General features: G+C 33.4%; 2 protein-coding genes across 12 annotated transcripts in view; one reads left to right on the plus strand and one right to left on the minus strand.

Moving 5' to 3' along the window:
- The window catches only part of LOC105194828 (lysosomal acid glucosylceramidase), a 31,709-nt gene extending 12,924 nt beyond the window's left edge, over positions 1-18,785 (minus strand). Inside the window, exon 1 of the mRNA XM_039451701.1 lies at positions 16,720-18,785. Coding sequence (XP_039307635.1) covers positions 16,720-16,870 — 151 coding nt within the window. The 5' untranslated portion in view covers positions 16,871-18,785. The remainder of the gene's footprint in view (positions 1-16,719) is intronic.
- The window catches only part of LOC105194829, a 173,732-nt gene that overhangs the window by 40,816 nt on the left and 108,696 nt on the right, over positions 1-24,220 (plus strand). For 4 of the 11 annotated variants that reach the window (XM_026131362.2, XM_039451666.1, XM_039451682.1 and 1 more), the window contains exons 1-2: positions 16,440-16,612; positions 22,525-23,008. The exons of 1 other annotated variant lie outside the window; for it this stretch is intronic. The gene's annotated coding sequence lies outside the window, so the exon portion shown is untranslated. Of the gene's footprint in view, positions 1-16,439; positions 16,787-22,524; positions 23,009-24,220 lie in introns of those variants that run through there. 6 more of the 11 variants (XM_026131360.2, XM_026131361.2, XM_026131363.2 and 3 more) reach the window with 6 other exon arrangements.

The raw sequence follows: 24,220 nt of genomic DNA on the forward strand, positions 1-24,220 counted from the left end.
TATTATCAACAATAATAAGTGAAATTACAATCGTCTGAGGAAAGACGATTTCCTGGATATACATATATTGGTTTGGGACATATGTATATTGGTTATTGCAATAAATATGTACCCGCACTTAATTATCATTTATTGTATGTTAACTGTTACGCACCTAATTATCATTTATTGTATATTAACTGTTATATGTAGAATGTACATAAATAGAATATAGTTTATATCTTAAAGATAGCAAAAAAAGTTTGTCTAAATAAAGTTGAAGTTAAATGCTTAGAAAAGTGTAATAAATTTTAATGTCGCAATCTGGTTACACATTTGCATGAGACAGTAATGTGAGAAGTTTAAGAAAGAGGATAACTCTCTTACATAAATAAGTAAATAAAGAAATAAACATTTTTTAAAATAAATAAGATACCCAAACGGAATATAGGGGAGTCAAATCCTAGCTGAGATATTTTTACGTAATAAATTTTTTATAGTGTTTTAAGATGTTTGTGAGCATTAGTATTAAAACTCGCGCATTTAAAACAAATTGATAATATTTTGGTTTCAGTTAAGGATTGTATTTTAAGACTGATGAATATACGGCGTGCAGTTTACAGATCTAAAGATTATAAAAATTCACTCAAAAATCATCAGAGATCCAAACTGAAAGAATATTTCGGTTCAATTGCGGTATTATAAAAAAATGGAATAATTGTTTCAGTTTTGGATTTAGTTTCTTAACTTATAAAGAAACTGGAACCATTTAAATTACGAGTTTTTTTCGGTTTTTCTGCAATTATTCTTTTCTGCATTTTTTTATTGTTTTATTAAATAATCTAATTTTTGTATCCCTTTATATTTTTATTTTGCACGTAAAAAGAGAAAATAAAAAAAAAATAAAAATTAAGGTTAGAATAGCAAAAAATGTAGGAAGATAAAATTATTTATATATATACATGTATAAAAGTAGAAAAAACAATGTAAAATAAAGAGGAGAAGAGGGTATTATGGCTACTGTCGACAATACGGCCATCCCTAGTATTTCTGTTATTAAGTGACGTATTCTAACAATTGCTTATAGAGCCATTCGTTTAGTAGCCCGCCGTTTTTTAGTGATGCTAATATGCCAATATATAATGACTGATAATTGTTATAAAGCATTTTTACTTTTGAGCATTTCTAAATTTTTTCAAGGTACACTTTTAACCTTTAATTACGTACACATCCTCATTATTCTTAATCTTGAGTGTATTATCACACGAAGGTACATGCACTCGAGTGTTGTTTTGTTATTTAACTTTTTATATGATACATTTCGAGTTATACAAAGTTAAAACAATAACATGGAATTTTGTTAATGTGGTTTTTTAAGCGAAATTTTTATATTGAAATATTTCTTCGATAAATCGATTGTCATTCTAGAGCGGTGTTTAGAAACATTAGAGACATCATTTTATGATTGTTGTTTAATATTAAACAGGGATAAAATGACTTTTAATGAAATTTCTAATGCTTCTGAACGCAGGAAAATTCTAAATCAGGAAAATTCTAAACAATGGAAAATTAAAAATATATAATTTTGTAATGAGGTATTATGTTTCTTTTAAACTAAACTAATTTTTTATTAAAATTATTTTTATGGATAGCCATATTACAACCACTTTTTTCTTCCACCAATTATACAGTGCATTAGATTTTTATAAATCACGTCCTAAATAATAAATATTTCATTACTTTGAGTCTAGAATCTATCAAACAACACTCTGATGAATGTAATCGTTCAAGTTTCTATAGAAAATATTAATTATAAATAAAGTTATTCAATAAAATGGAAATGGATGCCATATTACCCTTTTCTCCTCTACTAATAAAAGATACTAATGTTTTTATATTTTACAATTTTAAATATAATGCTTCTTTATTACCAGAATTGAAACTTAAACGTTTGTTTTTTTTTCTATTTTGAATATTTGATGGAATTAATATTCTAATATATAATTCTGTAAAGGCTATGTATATTTTTTAGTAAGAGATTTAGTTATGATACAATGTTACACAGTGAATTATTTTATCCTTGTTATTTACCAATGTTAGTAAAGAAAATGATTTCTATAAATAAAAAAGAAGATAATTTATATTGTATTGTTTTTTGCTTAAAAAAAAGACTTCTGTTTCCGCTTATAATGAAAAGTCCGCATTTGTTAAATTTTATCTTATAAGAAAATAATATATACAATAATTATGTAGATATATAAAATATAATAATAATAGATTATAAATTAAGAATAAAGAAAACTGTAAACCAAAAGTAATTTTATCAATTATTATTTCCAATATTATGAACTTTATAAAATTTTTATAACTAACAGTTTTGTTTAAAAAACAGATTATGGAATTGATTCTGGTCCGTGTCTTTGAAAATTATTATTAGGTATCAAGGTCCGCTATAAATCGTTATAGGTTCTCTTTCATTGTTACGTTTAATATTATATAGTTGTAACAATATTATATGTTAGTCTCTAGCTATGCAAAAATGACGATTGCGCGGATCTATTGCGCGAATTATATTATAAAGAGATTTATATAGAATGCTTGAATTATTTACCTTGTTTATTTAACCGCCGAATTGAAGATGCTTTTTTCGACTTTGCCACGCGTTCTTTTGTATCGTTTTTGTTTTTTCAGTAAACGTATATTGATAATTATTCTTTGAATGCATGAAACTAGCCACCTAGCCGAGCGCGTTGCGCTGAACGAACTGAGTTCTTTTAATTGACGCGTGTTTATATTTGGCTTCCAACATTTAAATTGAATTTCTTTTATAAAGGGGAAACAGGGCACTCGTGCCTAGCGAGACGTGTCCTCTTTCACTCAGTAAGGTAATCACTGGACCAGATATTCGTTAGTTTCGGCCTATGCGCAGAAGAGCTGCTACAACTTTAATCGTATCCTACTATATCCCATGTTGAACTGCAACTTCCACAAACCTTTCAAGTCTATTGTGATGAATACATCAAGGCACTGCACTGAAGACAAATGTCAGGCATTTGTGACTATAATAAATATAATATATATTATAATTGTATAATAAAATATTTATAGTAGTAGAGAGATATATTTTGACCGTTGCTGTATCAATACAAATTAAACCAGAATGCCTTCTACGGTCGCAGCTAGGTCTTCGTGCTTGTATTGTTTGTGTGATTTTATATACTTTCCTCAAGTTCAATGAACTGCACGCCGAATTAATCTTTACTCATACAATTCTAAATTGAACAAGATTAAGTAATACCACGTATTATTAAATATTAAACCTTTTTCTCCCTGAAAAATATTTATAATTAGAAGGTTTATTTTTATAGTTATCACTAATACAATGTTAATAATAACAAATCGCCGGATCGCATAAAAATATACGGTCGTCTCATGTTCACTTGGCGAGATACTACTTCGTCTTAAAGTACATCGTAGATTTCATAGTAAATATAAATCTAAAAAAAGTTTCAAGCAGAAAGTTTTAAGCGAAGCTACGTGTAGGAAGTACGCTGACATCTTTTGACATCTTTTTACTCTCCGCTTTCCCTGGAATCGTGCTATAATCTTACACGTTATAGTGGATATTTGAGATTAAGGATTATTTTGAAGTGATAATACTTTACTAATATTATTAATTTTGGTGCTAATTATTATAATTGGGTGATAAGTAAAATATATTATTTTTTTTATTTTGCACTGAGTCATTCAAACTGAACACAATTTATAAAAAAGTTAATACATATAATTTGAATAAAACATCTTTTATTCAAAAACTCTGAACACAACTCAACAGAGAGATAAAGTACATAAATATAAATTTTTTTAATTTTTTATTTATTTGATAAGCACTCCATTGAATATTCTGCAATATTTGAAATGCTTTGTTCTGTTTTATGCCATGCTTGTTTTATAATAAAAATATTGATCTCTTTACGTTTGCATTCTGTTTCAAAATTTTTATTACATTTGTATAAATAAATTAAATTAATGTGTCAACTGAATTTCCACTTTGCTTGTAACAATTACATTGTTGCAAGCCTAGTGGACTGTATTTATCAGAATTGTAAATTTATAATGTTAAATGTACAGCTAATAATAAACCTGATAAATAGAGGTGTATGAATTAAATATATGTGAAGTCAATCGAATTAAATCAAAATTTTGATAACATGTTCAAAATTGAATTCAATTTAATGTGATTGATTCAAATTAAAAAATATAATAATATATGATGTCTACTGCTGTGAATTATTATTGCGAAAAATTTGCAAAACACTTGTTCTGTAAATTTATGATATGGTATCATGAGTTCGGCGTTACAAATAAAAAAAATTTACATAAAGATTAATGAAAATAAATGAGACATATTTTTTATGACCCAATTGTTGTAAGCTTTCGATACACGTGTTTTTGAAGTCATTTTATATCAATTTGACTAAACTTTATGCTGAAGAATACATGCAAGATGTTAAGGATTCGTGTAGTTCTAATTAAATTAAATAGATTATTCAGCGCGTACGAGAAAGTTAGTTGACTGTTACCGTTATGTTTTTGCAATTAAACATGCTCGAACGTAAACTGATTTTCAAAGAATGTGCCTATGAACTTCATTAATTTATGCTTTAAGTAGTTTAAGTTTATTGTTTTGACTATTTATAGTTTTCATCGCAAATTTCATACTTTTTTTCGCTTAGAAATTTCGATTTATTTGTTTATTGAGAAGAAATATAAGTTTAACTTTAGTATTTATAAGGTTTAAGCGTAATGTGTACAACAAATAAGATAAATTTAATTAATCAAATTAATTTCATATAAAATAATATACAAATTTCATATAAAAATTACAAAATATTAGTAATATATTATGCTGTGAACATTGCTATATGGACTTGACGATTCCTTTTTTTTTTCTTGCAAACGAAAGTCACAGCTTTTACGAGAGTTAAAACTTAAATGTGTATTGAACAATTATTTCGCAAGAACGTGTAACAATTTTAAAAAATTTATTTTTTTAAGGATAAAATAACAAACATGCGCATATGTGCACTCACACATACACAAATTAGTAAAAATAAATTTTATAAGCAAGAGAAAGACGCACAAAGCATGCATAAAAAAATAACAGTTTCAAGCTTCGTCATAACTGTTGCTTAACTGAACAATTTTTTGTACGAATTTTTATTTCCTACTATTAGTTTAGGTTTAAGCGATAGATTAGATTTAAACGAATCTCTAATGTAACGTAAATATTAATTTAATATTAAGTAAATAAATGTTAAGTAAATAATCTTTTGAGATTATTTTAAATTATTAATTAATGCAAAATATAGATATTAAAATAATTATTATAGATATTAAATAAATGTTAAAAGAGTGTTTATATACAAATGAATAATTAATGTAACATAAATATTAAATAAGTGTTAAATAAATATTATAAATGAAAGTTATTTTAAATCATTGAGCAGATGAATTATTAATGCAACATAAATATTGAATAAACATTAAATAAACCCTAAATAAATAACTTTCTAAATTATTTTTTGGGATTTAATTGTCTGTATGTGTATGTAGTTGTAACGGGAATTAACTAAGAGATCGAGTGAGTTTTCTATCTGTTTACTATTTAACGTTTGGTTTTAAATATATGACGCCCGAGTTACAAAGTACGATGTGTTGAGACAAGAGATTACTTGGCGAGAGAGAGAGAGAAAGAGAGAGAGAGAGCGTTTTTTTCTCTCGCCCGCTTTATATAAACTCCGAAATGACCGTTTGGTTCGCAAATTCGAAACTGTATATGATTTTCCTTGTTTGCGAATCTTCTGACAAACATGTTATTTATTTTCCTGAATAATATTATTTTTCGAACCTTCAGTTGGGCATGTGGCGAAAGGTCGCCACAATTTTAAATGAATAATTAATATAATTAATATAAAATGCATATCTAATAAATATTTAATAAACATTATTTTTACAAATAAATTACACACTAAAAAAAGTTTGATAATAATCAAACCTAGTTGATAATTATTAAGCTTGGATGAAATAGTTTACTTAAATTTACTGTTCAGCTGGTTAGCGTTTTTGACATTTTTTTTAGTGGATCAAATTACATTTTGTTTTGGTTATATTGAAGTTACTTCGAATTTTGCAACTTGAAATTGACTCATCAATATGAGACCAAAGGACCAAATTTTGCAAGATTATTTGTATCGTCGATGATGACTCAAAACAAGTTGAAATGTTTGATGTTACTGTGAATAATAAAATTTTTTTTCTAAATTTTGTGCTCTTTTAATCGCGTTGTTACTGTTACTAACCTGTATTATCGTTTAAATTTAAAAAGTATTTATAAAATAATTCTGATTATAAATTCATTTAATATAGTCAAATATTTGGTAACCATTTAATAACCGTTTAGTAACCGTGGTTATAATATTTAGTTACAATAATAATATAATTATTAAATATTACTACTAAAAATTTGATTGTGTTAATCAAATTACACATTCAATTGAAATTATTTTATCAAAGTTTAATTATTATCATCAAATCTTTTTTTTTCAATTTTAAGACGTTTAAATTGTCTTAATTGGATATAAGAATCTATCTATTTAGAGTTAATATGTTAATTTAAAAAAAATTTTTTTTCTTTTTTTTTCAATTTCTCTTTTTAGTAATTTTTTTGTTATTAACATTACTATTACAAATACCGCTATTATTTCTTATTTGCAGGAATTCGAGAAATACCTATTTGAGTTATATGATTTGTTTGCTTGAACATTATTAAATTGTTAAAATAAAGAGATAAATTTATAGCATTCAAAAGCTCTGCGATTGCACACACTTTAGAAATTACCGAGTCGACTTGTGAACCTCAAAGAAACTAATGAACATTGCAAACATTTGAATTTTTATTTTTTATGTTTTGTTACCTCTTATACAGTTCTGCAAACATTGATAACCTCTGTATTTTTTCAAACCGATCTTTCCTACAGTATTCCGATGTAGTTCAATGACATCTTTTATCTTTCCCAAGCTCTCATAAACATATTTCATCACTTTGTTTTTCATCTTCCTGCAATCACATAAAACCTCTTTATTTTTTCCATCATTATTATACACATTTTTCTTTTATTTGAATATTTTAATTTAAATGTTATAAATTTGGCGAGCTTTAAATAAATCAGAATTGAGATATTAACATTAGTTTTTTTTAATTTTTAATTATCATAATCTGTAACATCTGCAAGTTTGTGTAACATAAAATCATACTTATCATACAAATTCTATTAAATTTAAGTTTTATGAAAAAAATTGTTTTCGCGTTTGTTTCTTCTGTATATATTGGAGACTGAAAATTATTATATTAAAATTGAATAAATCATAAAATTTTTATTAAGTTATCTCTTTTTTGATTAATTTCGTATTCCTTTTTTTTATCTTTTTTTTCACGGGATCTTGTACAGTACTGTTTCTGGAATAGATTCTTTGCTTTCTTATAAGAAAGGACACACGAATCTATGTTTGACAAACCACGTAAAAATTGATTTTTCTAGTCATTACCTCATAGTTCAGCTCAAACATCAGGAAAAAATTTCCTCATGAATTACAATATATTTTGACTAATATTAAAAATGCTAAATTAATAAGTTAATTGATAATTAATAACCTATCGAATTACATTCATATAATATTCTTCATTTTTTTTATCAGTTTGCTGTTTAAATAGTGATTAAAAAAATATATATTGAAATATTTTTCAACAGAATTTTTTCTATTTAAACAGAATTCTCGTTTCAAGGACTCATCAAGGGCTCGTTAAAATTTTCCGCGTTGCTGAATATTTTCCATAATCGAACACTTATTCACTTAACAATTAATCTATCGGAAATTAATCTTATTCAGAAAATTAATCCTCCGATAATTAATAAGAATGCAGCAGTATTCGTATCGAAATCCTTCTGTTATAAATCTGCCAGAGCTTCTCTTTCTTGCAGCGATAATCGGAATTCCTTTGTCCCTTTTACCTCCTACAACTACTCTCGTAAGACCGGTGAGATATTAACGATCACAAAACAAACTATCGATTATTGTGGCAACCATCCGAATTTTTTCTGTCAATATCAATAATGTAGGATGTTAAATAAAATAAAATAAAACCAGAAGTAACGGGAATATAAGTAGTTTAATAGTAAATAAACGTTTAACAACTAAATAAAGTCTCTCAGTTTGGTTAATAGTCGTTCACGATCGAATCTCTTTTCAACCGCTCGCGACGCTTTGCTCTCAACTCACAAGCTCTTAAAACTCTTAACTCCTGACTCTCAGGCTGCTCGCAATACTCTGAACTCTCGAAAATGCTCTTTTCTCTCTGACCGCTCGAAATCTTCTGCTTTTGGCTCGTCCTGCCTACTCGCCTTTACCCCTTTTACCTGATACATACGTGCGTCCATTCGCAAACGTCACATTTACGCACTTTGAATACAATTGATTGTGCGTTTTATGACGCTACCATAAAACAACACATGTTTCGAACAATGGCAATCCTTTTCGTCAAACGACGCTTTTCTTCTACTTGACGATACATGTTCTTTCGCTCTTGCTCTCTCTCTCTCTCTCTCTCTCTCTCTCTCTCTAACTAACTAACTTAAATGAATTACAATCTATTTAAATATCCTACAATAACATTTATAAATTAATTTTACTTAATTTTCTTTAATTGCAACGTTGTTATTGAACAATTAATATTAAACAATTTTATGTTATTGTTCTATTTTATCACTCTATAACTTACGTTACGACTTTAAATTACAACTGATTCAAAGCAGTTTAATTTTTGATAATAAATATATGCTCAAATATACGACACTGATACTTTACACAAACATTCTTTCGAAACAATGCAGGTTGTGTGAAACATTGCAGCATAAAAAATTTATAAACGCGTCAATTTATAAATACGTACATCAAGCAATGCGGAATCATTAGTTCAATATTTTTAAACGCTCGCAATGGCCGGTTATATGGCAAAGCCTGCATGGTTTGATGCATCATTGATGTGGGGAATGGATCAATGATACGAATGAGATCGATCACGACTAGAAAGACCATTCGTTTCGCGCGATAAACGTACAGGCCATTGGAGACAAGTGCATCTAGTACGCGATCTAGTTTTTTTTCCACAGTACACCTTATCGACGAAAAATAATATCTAAAAAATAATATTTTGGAAAAATTTTGGAATCTTCATCGAATTGATTTATTATTTTTACTTCGATTAAATTGCAAAAATGCCTAGGATCTAAATATTTTCTTATAAATATTTTCGATACATATGCATCAAATGCAATGTGCATAATTCAAGAAATTTGAGTATCTATATCTCGCGTGTGTATACATTAAAAAAGGGATTGGTAATAGCTATCAAGTAATGCCAATTAAATATTTAAGTGAACTTATTTTCGGTTGTTTTAACCAAATATTTAATTATTTCACTATATTACCAAACTCTTACCTCAGTATAGTGTCTTAATAATAATGTAATACAAAAAGATTGCGCAAAACGGTGACTAGAAGTGACAATATATAATATTAATGTATTTATATTATTTTGATGGAGAAATATGAAAGTGCACAGCGGCATGTTTCTCCGTTCACTCGAGGATCGTTTTCATATCATTTATTAAATTATCGATGCGAAAACTTTCCACGGCGTTTTGAGCAGCTGTCGTTAAGAGAGCGAGCGGAATGGACGGGCGTAAAAAGAAGAAGAAGAAGAAGAGACAGACGGACGCGCAGGCAAAAGCGTTCACGCGTAAAATTCAGTACGAGTCTAAAGTGAAGGCAGGATCGCTTCTCTTCTATCTTCGACGTGGTGCAAGTCGGAGCGAAAAGCGATCGATCAAAAATTGATGAAACCACGCTTCCCCGGGCGAGAGACAGTAAATTCGACGTCCGCAAAGACGTGAAGCCTACGAAGCATCTCGATAATGGTGCCGGCGAGGATCGTCGAACGCAAAACGAAGGGAACGGCCCAACAATTTTCGCGTAAGCTACGCGAGAGAGTTTACGAATGCATCTTTTATTTCGCCTCGTCGAGGCAAACGATTCTATCATCTTACAGTTGCAATTATGATAACATGTCGCGTAATTAAGGATTTGATATATTTTAGGATCCGGAACTTGCTTCTATCCTTGAGAGCTAATTATTCTTCAGTTTCATTTACGTCGGAAACTCTGGTTCCTTCCGACATCGAGCGGGAAAAGGGGGAAGAAAGCCTGTCGAAAAGTCGTACAAAGTTTTCGCGAAAATTAACCACGGCTCGTACTAAAGCACATCGAGCTGTAATTGGAAACCTTGGAATCAAAACTGATAAAATTCCTCTTTGATGTCTGCGATATGACCTGGTTTTACCTCACAAATTTGCTTGACTTAACTTAAATTAAATTTAACAGTGAGAGAAAGTCTCTTAAGAGCAGATGCATATATGTAATAAATAAATTTAAACGAATCTCTTGAAATCCTATTGATACAGATATGAAATTAGATTAGAGAAAGTAAATTGGAGCGAGGCCAAGCTAACAAAATCTCCGTTCCGATCGTAGTGGCGTAAATTCGCGAGAAAATGTAATTCTAACGGATTAATTTTTTTTTAAATGTCACCTAGACGTATTTCCATGCGCAACAATGCAAGAAGACCTGTGCATTTTTGTATGATTGATCGCATTAATGAGGAGAGTTGGAACGGCGGATCTCGCGTGATGGGTGACCGACGACAGCTACGAAGCGTAATTCTCGTTGGTCAATCTCCGTAAATTCGGCCAAGCCTCGAGAAATTCTCGCGAAAATCCACCAGCGATATGTGCGACGTTATAAGTACGGTATTAGCGAGTACGTTATGGGAATTAAGGAAGCTTTGACCTCTAAATTAGCGACACATGCGTTCATACGTTCATTCGATAACTAATTTTATCACATAATTACAACAAATAATTATCAATAATTAATATAAGACCGTGATAACATAATTAAAATTGAGAAAAGGTCAACAAATGATCATAGCAGGATCTTAGTATTACTAGTATTAATTTTATAACAAAACACTGCTTTTTAAACAAAATCAACCCTTTAAATTTATTCTAATGCACAGAGAAAACGATTTCCTTTTTTGAACTTAATAAACTTTATTGTATCCAAACAAATTTATTTGAAATGAGCCAAACAAACCAATGTTTGAATCAAGAAGTACGACCAATGATAGAGATACTTTTGTCAAATAATAGAGGTTTTTTTGAATTAAACAGAACTTTTATTCAAACAAATAATGTTTTGTACAAGAATATGTTGATTCAATAAAATAATTTTCAGCAATTTTTAATCAAATAAATACTAAACCTTACAAATATTAAAATTGAAGAAATCTTTTTCTCTGTGTGGAGAAGCTATATTATTATACCTGTTTTTCCCCGATCTATTATGCATCACATTTTTATAAATGATAAATCTTAAATAATAAATATTGTATAATTTGTTTCTAGAATCAATTTAACAACAATTGGAAATATAGAGCTCTGAATTAATTTAAAATATTGATTATTAACAAAATTATTGTATAAAATGTAAATGGGGGGGGGGGTGAGGATAAAATATAATACCATGTTTTCTATATAAATTTGCAGTAAGACGTAGGAATTTATTTAATTTCATGCATAAATTTTACGCGTACAATGTATGTTGCGCAAATAAAATTGTTTTGCAATCTATACCGTAATTCACGTTTACTATAAAAAGCATTGCACCATTTAGTTCATGTGAATTTCGTCGAAGGACGACAGAATGCGGACAGAAATCGTGGGAGAATGTCATTCCATCCTCCATTGGTTTTTGGCACACTTCGCTACACTTTGACACACTTTACTGTTCGCTCTGTGCTTTTCATTCTTTCCATCGTACTTTTTACTTTAGCAATTGGCCTCACTTCGCTTGATCTACGCCAGAATAAAGCCTATTAATTAAATTACACTTTAGTGCATAAGAAAAAAAAACACAGGCTGTAAGTAGAAGAGAATAAGTCAGTGTTGAATTCGAATGCTGAGTCGTCCAGCATTATCCTTGATACAATCGCGGAAAAAGACGCACTTTCATGTGTACATGTTTTTTTGGGCGATGCCCTGTGTATCTTTCGTTGATGGCCATCTTGTAAGCGTCCTTGGTCACATCGTCGTCTCGACGAGAGATTTTCACGAGATTTACAGCTTCCTGAATTTCTCCCCATTCTCCGAGTGTCCCGGAGAACGTCTCTTTTATCATTTCACTCAAGGAGGACCTTCCACATGTGATACTTGAAGCGCGCTCACTCGAATCCTCCCTTGTGTACGATCGAAGATATATGTCGTCATCATTCACGCCTTAAAAAGCGATTTAGAGGGTTATCGTCCACTACCTCTTTTGAATATATTTATAAATAAACATATTCCCTTTTCTATTTTCTTTCCAGAAAATTTTCGTGTTTGACGAAATATCATTATTAACTGCAGCTCTTATTGCAGCATTGACAAAATACTTTATAACTTTGTAAAAAAGAAAAAGATTGCAAAATACCAATGCTTCTTTTACTTTTTTTTACAAATATATAACTGCTGAAATCAAATATTTAATTTCTTACTTATTTAAACGTTTTAAATTATGTGTGAATTCTTTTAGGAGTTTCTTGCTCTTTTTGACATTGACAAAATTTAAGACGTATTCAAAATTTTTTTCGTGAATGAAGAAAGGTTCTTAATTCTATAATCATACAATTTTTTGGGTTAATGAATTTCTTAGATATTTTAGAGCTTAAAATATCTTCGCGTTCCTGATTTTATAAGGAAAAATATTAAGTTTTGTAAATCTTAATTTTTTTTTCCTGAAAAAGTATACACAGTAAAAAATAAAATGAACCAGAAAGTTCACTGTAAATTTTCAATGTTAAAATATCTCAAAAGATAAGTTAAAATAACTCCTATTTTAAATTATTTTAACTTAACTTTTGAAAACAACTCTTATTTTAAGTCATTTTAACTTAACTTTTGCGTTATTTTAACATAAAATTTAGAGTGGATCTTCTGGAACATTTTATTTTTTACTATGTAGACAAAGTACAGTTATTAAAAACAAAAATTTTAATTTTTTAATATTTCTATTAATATATTATTGTTATTACATGTAAAATACTCATTATTTTTTTAAAAAAAAATTTTTTATAAATTTAAACAAGCACATAGAAAAAGGCCTCTTGCATGAGAAATATTATTAAATATTAATTTTAAAAACAAAATATTAAAATGATATTACATATGATATTACTAAAAAAGAATATTAAATCGAGTACTCATATTAACGAGATATTAATTTACCAATATCTCATATCTCATATTCTGTTTTTCGGCTTAAAAACTTTGCAAAAATTATCAGATCTATTAAAGCTCTAGCAGAAGTTTCAGAAATTACTTAACAAGAAAAAAAATATTTTATGTGACAGCAAAAAAATGTACTTAATCAAAAGCAAAGTTGCATTTTTTACAATTAAAAATAAAAAGAAATAAACAAAAAATTTTGGTAGGTTTTAGATCCCCCTCTCTCCCCTGTGGATTGCATCCATGCCAATCAATCTATGATCCGAATAATGCGCGTGTCAATTAAGAGTGCCGATTTGTGCCTTTGCCTCACAAAAGTTCAATAACAGATAAAAAATTTAAATTAATGTGTTATTTTCGTGTGTTTGTTGTAATCTAAAGAATTTATCGTGCTGTTCTACATTCCGTCTCTGGATGTGACCATGATATATATCCATATTGAGATCAAATTTCCCCGCGTGTGAGATATCTCCCAGCTCCGTTAATGAGATCCTTTGTCATTCTTATTGTCATCTCGTGCTTCGTAAGGTCGACGTGTACATATATATTTCCCCTGCGTACCCCACGTGTCATGGTGGCATCCGGTAGATCCGCCCGACATCTTTTTCATCTCAATTTCACAGATCACTCATCGCCCGCACACAAAACGCTAGCGTAAGCTAACTTCCCCTATTGTTGGACCACAGATCGAGTACCACTACTGGCTATAAGTAGACTCATCTGTTCATGATCAGCCGCGGTCGGCAGCAAGAAAATACGGCGCGTTTGTTCGCGACTTTATTCACTCATTTTTCCGTTGTTATTACCTCTGACCATGCCAATTTGATTTCCGTTCTATTTTTCTTTCTCTTCCTTTCTGCTCTTTCCATTTTTTTTTATAAACACGTTTTAATTTAATTGAAAATTATAACTTCGTGGTAACGCACGGATAGTAACGACGCGGGTAAAAATATTTTTAAAATATAATCCTGAGAATAATAGACTCCTTTGTTGTTATAGAAACAGATCATTTGTGGTTTTAATAATAATAAAATGATAAAAATTTATTACAGAATAATATCGAGCTTTAAAAAAAAACTGTTTAAATGGATATACTGAACTTTGCTGGATTTAAAAAATGATTAATAATGGGCAGGCAGATGATTAAATAAACATGTTAAACTTTGCTGAGAATGGACACGCTTAATTGGAAGATGAATGATATCATTAGAACATGTAATATTGCTGCATCGTCTGCGCCACTTGCCTTCCACCGTCGCGAATCATAATTAAAACGAGCACATGGCGCCTACGAAAGCGAGGTCTGACTTTTCCTGCTCGAGCAAGCAGATTCGATAATCGACGAAGTTTTGATCTACCCTCAGAGCTTTATTGCCTTCTCTTGCGGCCGACTATGTTTGTAATTAGAATCGTTCGAAACTACCCGAAACTGTCCAATGGCACGGCGGATGTTATCCAGACACATAGCGGCCACACAATGGATATTTAATCTCGGCCTTCCATCTCGGACGACCGGATTGAAATGATCGATCGCTTGCGTCGCTTTTCAACGAGCGAGTTCAATTTGCAGTAACCTTTTAGGCTCCGCGAGTTTTCTGCTATGCGCATCTTAATTCAATAAAAACGTAACGTACGATCACAGTGAAGTATCCTTGGAAGCTTCCTCTACGACGTGATGAATCGTTTCGTTTAACTAAATTCTCTCTCTCTCTCTCTCTCTCTCTCTCTCTCTCTCTCTCTCTCGTAATATTGTTAGAACTTTCTGCGTGCTGAGAATAATAGTCGATATCGAATACGTCACGCTTATGCGAGCGTCTCGCTTCTGCGATAAGCTGATTACTAAACTTGCACGTAATAAGAGGAAGTACTTAAATTTAAAAATATATATGTTTTATTAATAACAATTATTACGCGAGCCATTGCATGAATAAAAATTGATTAAAATATGTCGTGACTTTAAGAGATTATTTTATTACAAACGATTAATCGTAGGCTACATGTCAAGGTCTGTGGAGTAAATTAATATTATTTATTTGCGTAAAGTAATTATATTAAATTAATTATAGTTGAGTTAGTTAAATAGAGCAATGCGTGCTTGTGTTATCGTGAATAATAATATAGTCATAATGTTGTTAAGCGCGTAAGTATGCAAAGAATTGGCACGAAGTTAATCAACAGCGTAACAATCGCTAGGAACAATTTGACATTCGTTGTCATATTATTGTTATTTATATTCATAAGCACGCGTAAGCTATCGTAAGAAGACTGCCGCGGGAAAAGTTCAATAAACATGATCGTTTATGAGTGCGATACTCATCTCCGTTTACACGATGAGTCCTCAACTATTCTTCTAAGCAAGGCAATTGAAAGAAGGGTCTGTAACCTCATATGTCAGACGCGAGAGAAGGAAACAAGATAAAAATCAAGATCCAGACTCCCGCAGAATAAAAGAACGATAGAACTGGGTGCGACCAAGCCCACCAACGCGATATAAATTTGCATCCCCGGGGTCTAATATGAAATCGTTCATTCTCATTATTTGCGATCTTTTACCGCTCATCATTGTCACTTAAACGACATTGAAGTAATGGACACTATTAGCTTCTACTTCTTCAGGGAAATTTTTGCTTCTGGTTACAGTCAGGAGCGTCTTTCCAGGCAACCGCAATCAAATCAACCGTAGCCTCCCCACCTCTCAGTTTCCGGCTTTATTATCATAATTATCTCATCTCGATCGAAGACGTCGCGGAGAGATAGACATCGATTCTATAGGAGGTCTGTGGGGAAGGGGACAAACCAGAGATCGACCCGACAGTTTCGCAGGATAGGCAAGCCGTCGACAAGACTAGCTAGAGCAGAGACGTGCACCGGCGTGTTCCGGTCGCGGAGGCTGCGCGGAAAAATCGATAGTCGACCGGCAGCGGCGGCGTCGCCGCCACCACCGCCGCTGCCGCCGCCGCCGCCACCGCCGCCGCCGCCGCCGCCGCCGTCGTCGCCGCCACCCCGACGTCGAGCGGCGCGATGGAGTCTGCCCGATGGCGCAGTCAACGTCGGGACCGGCACCCCAAAAGACCATCCCACGCGGTTAAACTCACGTTCGCCAATCCACCCCTTTTCTGACTGGCCCCCCCTCAAGAGATGTCGCATCCTCGGCGTAAATAGTCCCGGTCGAACGTACGAGCGTCTTTACGAGGTGCGTAAACTCGCGTGTGCGAATGACGGACGGTGGATTCGCGTGCACGATTCACGAGGAAAGTGCGTGCAGTGCGGGTGTGCATTTGTGCATGCATGCGTGCGTACCTCGCCGGCACGTTGACACCTCCTTCGTTCCACTGCGATCCCGATACGAGGGAAACCGCGAGGAAAGGTGACGAGCCACCCCGTGATTATTAGCCGGGGTCGACAACCCCGGAGCCGGAGGACGCTCCTTCGACGATACCGCAACGTGCATCGCGATTATTAACTGCTCCGGGACGACACTGACGAGCTTCCCCGGTGAACCCGAAGCCGCCTCGTTGCGAGATGCAAGCGACGTGCGCCGCAGGGTGAAGAGGAACGGAGATTTTCTCTCTCTCTCTCTCTCTCTCTCTCACTTTTACTCGCTTGCTCTCTCGAGCGCGTACTACGGTTCAAAAAACACGTACGTGCGTTCGCGAAGAATTTCGGATCCCCTTTTATTCGCGCATTCCGCTATTGAAGCACTCTTCGACCTTGATAGTTAGTGAGAAAATACGTGGAGCAAACGAGATCGCGTGTAATTGAATTTAATAATTCGCAAAGAGAAAAATTTATATTTTCCGCGAATTTTTTATACACAAATATCTGTCACCACCGAAACCGAGAAGCGTGCCTGCGCCACGATTTACCCGCATCCATCTACACAGGTTTATCGTCGCGCAGGAAATGCATTTACACTTTGTTGAAATCCGACATTGGAATTTCTCTCTGAGACGCGCGACGACGAAACGTTTCGTTTTCGCGAATAAACTGTCGCGTGAAACGATGGCACGTGGTCGTTATTACTGATCCGCCGCTCACGCTTTTTACACGTCGAGCTGTTCTCTCTGCCGGGTTGCAAGCTGCGAACCTCCGATACGACCCTGCGATACGCGCCTTTTCGAGGACATTGACCTCTGCTTCCGCGTCTGTCTGGCTAGTTTATCTGTTTTCCCTGGCACTCAAACGTCCTCGAACGTCATCGAATTTCGATAGAGCGCATACCACGGATGCAAATGCGCAAAATATTTTTCACAGAACATTCCGAGGGCAAATTTCACGAGGTATCTCGATATCAAGTCTGTCTTCCTGTCGAATTCGTTTCTCTTGGGTGTACATTTATCGCCTGACGTTTGCTGTTGCCATTATTGCTTGGGACTTTAATACCGAACAGAAAGGAAAATTTTGAATATTTGTCTCGTAATGTTCAGTAAATGCATTGTTAAGCACTGATCATTAAATCAGTTGAGTGCTAAATTGGCGAGATGTACGAGAGGCGAGCAGAGTCTAACTATTTAAATCCATTGTGATTAGTAGCTGCAGCTTCTTCCAGTCGATGTATCTCTGTTAGTTGTTAATCGTTGCTCGAACGATACCGTTCGCATCGCAATTTCCAAATTACCATCGTAATTTCTCCATTAAGCTGACCCACTGACTAACGCGAATTTTACGTCTGTGCAATGTGTGTGATTTACGCTCCTTTCCATTTCGCGTCCTTTTATACGAACTAATTATCGTGTACAGTATTTGTCATTCGTGCAATTTGAATTTGGCGCATGCAGAAGTGAAAAATTGAAACTTAATCGCGCGACCTCGCTTAGATGGCACGTAGACGAGGTCGCGCGATTAAGCTTCAATGTTTCATTTGTATGCTCAATTATAATGTTTGTCAATCCCTGCAGAGAATAAAATAATTAGTCAGTAATTAGCATAGCTGACCTACAAAATGCACGTGAAATTAAAAGTCAAATATATTTAATATCATTTAAAATCAAACGAGAACAGAATTTATAACGGAACGATTAATAATAATTTGAAACGTTGAAATTTTGAAGAATAATCCGCTTACGATTTAGATCGATGTCTCACCTTCGCAAAAAATTAAAAATGTCCGTCGTGAATCAAAGCATCATCATCATCATTTATCATAACGGCGACACATTGCGACGCAATCTGACGCATCGTCTATAATAGAGGTGCCTTCTGTTTCCCATTTTCCCTCAGTTCCTTCCTTGTCGCGTCTTTTTCTTCCTCACCCAAGAACAACTACAGTCTTGAACTTACTCCAGCGGTCAACTGCGCACTCATCCGTATAAGGGGCGAGGTTAAATACATTACAGGCTTGCGAAAGCCGCATAATTATTACACGGCCATCGTTACAATTTCGCTGATATTATTTCTCTCGCGCGCGACCCACTTGGACACATGCGAATATTAATTTCGCTTCTCAACTCGTCCGCTTATTTGGAAACTAAATGAAGAATCGAGAAATATAAAGCGTGCTTCGATAACCGAAAAATTACGTGTAACAGTGGATCGATTAAGAAAGCGTTAAACTTTTTTTATTAAACAAAGATGTAATTTTTGTTAATTAATGGAAAAAGAACTGTGAGACTATTTTTACTATTATAAATTGATAACAGATACACATAAAACTCAACATTCATTGAATGTTTTCATTCTGTATTCGCTCATCGTGAAACCAATAGTGAATGAAAGATCCTATCAGTAGTATATTCTTCACACTTGAGGCATGTAGAGCTTGTCAAACATTTATTAAAGCTGCGATACATTTCATTTCTATCCGCGTCTAAGTAATAACACGCAAAGTCATCGAATAATTTTACGCTAAATTTGTTTTTCTGCATATCGGTCGCTCTTTTGTATCATGAATTCGGAGAGCAGTTAATTGTATTGTTGGTAATTTATTCCTAAATAGTCGTTCTCTTTGGATAAAAATGTCCAATTTAAATCAATTATCTCTCACTTTAATCATTTAATTTATGCCGACGAACGCAAGGCACTTGATCAAAGCAAATTTTTAACTGTTTGTAACTCGCCTTTCATTTTATACGCGCAGCAGCCGCGTGACGCAAATAATCAAATGGCGCATTTAAAATTTCGTGAAATTCACAAAATTGTTTCGGAAGGACCATATTTCGGCGGATTGTCGCTTCCGGTCACGTCGCAGTGATAAATTTCATTACTCCCGAATTCGAAGTGCGTCCTTTCCTGCGGCCATCTCGACGATTGGTCCGGACCGCTCGATTGGACTGCTTTGTGGCAATTTCATCCGTTCGATGCGAAAATAAAAATCGTTCGATGTTTCTCGACGAGAGATGAGAGAAGCGGAAGCGGGCGAGAAAGTTTGTCACCATTGTACCGCGTAATTTTTTGACGCAACGCGAAAATGTCGATCACGCGCGAGGATCGTTTACCGGTATCACGGAATTCTATTCTCGTCGTTTTCTTCCAAAGATTCTTTGTTTGTACCGCTTGCTGTTCGAGCGGAAAGGGAATGATCGCCAGATTGAGGGTACAAGTTTCATACAGCGTCGTAAGAAATAAAAATACAGGACGTATCTCGGATGAAATAAGACCGAAGAGGGATAGCTTTATGGCTGGAAACGTCGTAAGCTTTTCTTTTTTTGAAGATAAGACTTGAAAAAAAATGCTGTGCCATGCCGTAGAAAAGATACCGCCTCTTAAATCGTACAGCGTACTCGAACCCTTCCCCGTCATCGATCGATATTTTGTTATCGAAAAGAAGTAGCCTCTTTGATAGAATGTGACGGATATCGGGGTAAATTACAAAACGCCACTAAAAACGTTAGGATATTCTTGTTCAACGATATTCTCGCATTTACTGCGAATACTGAATTTCTCATGAGATTCGTTGCACAGGGGACGCCATTGCGACCTATAAATCCCTACAGGTCGTTATCCGGATATAAATAGCCCTTTTCTTCGGAAAAGATACAAAACTGAAATAATTCTAGTTAATTAAGTAAGATACTTTGTATTTTTCACTTAAATGGAAATAGCATTTTTTGAATAATGAAAATAACGGTGGAATTTTATATTCTAAACAATTCTATGTTACATTGAGCCACTTTTATAACTCTGAATTAAAATGAAATTGTAAATGCATGAGGGCATGCATGCCTCGCCATAATAATTATTTCAACGGATGCGCTCCTAATATGAAATTAGTTACGACACGGTTATTCGTAATTAAATATCGTCGTCATAATACGATTCATTTAAGCCGGTCAGAGAAAGTTACGATGGGATACGACAGGATAATAGGATGAGGAAGGGAAAAAACGAATTCAGAATTTGAGGAACGGGAGCAAAGTTAAATCTGTGCCGCCTAAACAGCCTCTCTCATATCTTGTTGAAACAACCAGTGTGTCTCGGCGGCCCAATAAAGACCAACTTTTTGTTTTTCTTGTCTTCCGCGATGAAGAGAGAAATCTACCCCACGTGTAATGCTCGATTTCGACGTAGATATAAAAACGCGAAGGTCGAATGTTTCGACGTAGAAGCAATTGGAGGGAAAAATAAAGTTGTGAAAACAATAGAAATTTCGGAGAGTTTCCGAAATTGCGCGAATTGGTATGAAAAGTAGGCAGACTTGACATAACGTTCGTAAATCCACAAACCTTATTTTTTAACGAAAGTGAATAGTACTCTCAAGTTAAAAGCAATAATAAGAAAGAAGGGCCAGCAAGAGTGAGACGCGAATCTTAGTACGCAACATAATGAAAAAATTTTATTTTAAATACACAAGATCCGACATTTTGACTCAATTTTGAACCTTCTTTAGTAAATTAACAAATAAGTCTTTTGTTTTCATACACAATAAAGAATAAGTATTGTACATTATTGACAATAATGAATTTTTTAATAACTATAAGCTGTGATTAATTATTATATACATAAGTATATTGAAAAGCTGATGTAATAAAAGTAGAAGCTTATGTCATGCAAATAAGTGGATGGATGTATGTAATTTTAAGACAGGATATAAAAAGTAAACGTGTGTACTAATACAGACATTGCTAACCTTGATAGTTTGATACAACTTTAGATCGATACATAATTAATAGATCTGATGTAATAAGAATAAATTCTAGGGAATCTATGGTTTTAACATTCTTATATAAGTTTCAACATTGCGTTATCGTATTGTTTTACAATTATAATACCAAAGTAGGAGAGTTAGAGGACACTTTTTATGACAATCATTCTATAATATATACATAGAAGATATTGCTTAAAGGATTATAGGACCCTATAGCGACGTGGAAAAATAAGATATTTCCAATATCATGTAAAACTTTTATTTAAAGAAATAAATGTATAATATGCTTCTGCTTTAAAATCATGTAGTATATTTTTTTAAAAAAGTAAAATGTAAAATTACGTTGTAAAAGTGTTATTAAACTTTGAATGCATTTTTGTCAAAATATTATTTTTCAAAACGGTAACTAAAATAACTCGAACTTAATTTATCCGATCAATTTGAAATTTTTAAACAATATTTTTTATAACATTCTGCATTGGATTACGGAAGCTTTTTCTAGATTTTTAATTAAAAAAATTTTTTTTTCTAAAATTATAAAAAAATTTTTTCTTAAAAACGCAATTTTCAAATTCAAATATATGCAATCTCGTGAAAAATAAAATTTAAAAAAAAATGATCCTCCGTGATCCGAAAATGACAAATGTAAAAAAAAATTCTTTTTAATTTTAAATAATTTATTTTGTTTCAAATAATTAAAATGATATGTGGCTTCCATGCAGATACATATATAGAGTATATTTATTTAGAGAATTATTATTATATATTTATTTTCACATTCTAATTTTGCATTTTATTTTTTCTATATCTTTAAATAAAAATATATATTTTTAAAGCAGAAGCATATGATTTGCATATTTAAATAAAAGTTTTATTTTCTTCTGAAAAATACTCTACTTTTTATTCGCTGTGGAATTGTTATCCCTTAACACGTAAATTTAAAGAATTGTTGCTCTCTGAAGAAAAAAATAAAAATACTCTCGACATAACGTGCAACGAATATTTCTTTTTTTCATTTGCAGAAGAAGAGATGGACAAGCGTACATTTCATGAAGGAAGGAAAAGGAAATTGTGAATGAATGTGTAAAAAATACGTTTTAATGAAATAACAACGGGATTGCCGTCTAATAAACAATTCCATTCGTGTCGTTTCTGCAATGCAGAGCAACGCTTTGTATTTTCCTCGGTGAAGCGGTAACCAGTTAAGTGAAAAAGTAAAATATACGAAGGGGTAAATGGTGTCGCGTGAAAAGTGCCCTTGGACAACGGATTCGTGAAAATGAAGTGTTGTTCTCTCTCTGCAAGCTCCACCGAGAAGACACGCAAGTATAATTTCGACCGCGATCGCACGGAGAATCACGCCAAATGGAAGCTTTGAAACACGCAGTTAACGGAATTGCGGAAAAAGCGTCGATATCTTCTTCCGTGGACCCGGTGCGCTTCCGAAAAATGGACGAAACTGGATTCCGGAAACGACAGGTGTGGGAGGAACACCGGGATCGCCAGGTAAGAAACTGGACGATCAATAGTCTCAGAAACGTGCGCTCCGGTCCTTTGTTCGGTTTCGCAAAACTAGTAATTCGGATCTCAATTAGAGAGAAAAGTCTTTGGAATTTCCCAGAATATTGGGTAACTTTGATAGAAAGAGGAAGAGAGAGAGAGAGAGAGAGAAGAGAGAGAGAGAGAGTGAATCCGGTATTATCATTAATCTCGTACAAATATGCATTTAATTAATAGTACTACTTAATTAACGTTACTTTAATAAATACAGAGAAATAATTGCAACTCCGGCGAGACGCAGAGATAATATGCGCTTCACGTAATGCGACGGCCGTCACTACCTCTCGCTGCAACATTTAACTTGGAAACTCGCGAAAGATGTAAAGACAAAAGACACGAGTCTCGGCAATTATGCTACATTCTTATTTATTCGCATCGCAGAAAGTCCCAGTCGTCCAAACGGAAAGCTAGATTAAAGAAATTAAACCGTCTCCTTTTCATCGGGTACGTTTTTTTTTTTCTTCCGTCGTTGCGAGCACGCTCCATCCCTCGTTTCTCGTGGTTGAGCTTTCTTTTACTCCGCGGGCATTTGAGATACGCGGAAAACGGTTGAGTGTCCGAAGAGGAAGCTTAACGTCGCTTAACCCGTTGTACTTTTTTTCAGTAACGTATTGTACGATATTTTTTTTTTTAACCCTCGGCACATAGGCGAGCAGAGGAAACGTTGTTTCCCCTCGTTCCCATCTCGCGGAAAACTTCTCGTCTTCTCCTTCTCTCCGTTCCTCCCTTTCTGATCTGCCGGGGACAATGACCTGACGACGGTTGCATTAAATAAGCGAGTTATTTCCATCACCGGTGGAGACGACTCGTTACGAAAGCAGCACATCGCAGCGTGAAAGAAAATTTCATTATGTCCGCTACACTGGATCGAAGTTTCGTCGAATTTTTTATAACGCGTGTAAACAGGTGCACAAATACCTATAAACGCGCGCGCACGCACACGCGAGTAAGATTTTCTTCGTTGGGGAGTATCGATTTCCGTAACGCGCGTTATGTCCCGTCGAAGTCGTTCCTTGCACCATTTTACGTAGTTACAAAATACAGCCCCCTCGTTCCGTTCGCCCCGTGTCATTTCCTATCTCAGCCTTCTTTTCCTCTTTTTTTTTCCTTTAACTTCTAAACGGTTCTAGCATTTTTTTCGTCTCACAAAATCTTGAT

The sequence above is a fragment of the Solenopsis invicta genome, chromosome 1, assembly GCF_016802725.1.
Source record: "Solenopsis invicta isolate M01_SB chromosome 1, UNIL_Sinv_3.0, whole genome shotgun sequence".
Taxonomy (NCBI): domain Eukaryota; kingdom Metazoa; phylum Arthropoda; class Insecta; order Hymenoptera; family Formicidae; genus Solenopsis; species Solenopsis invicta.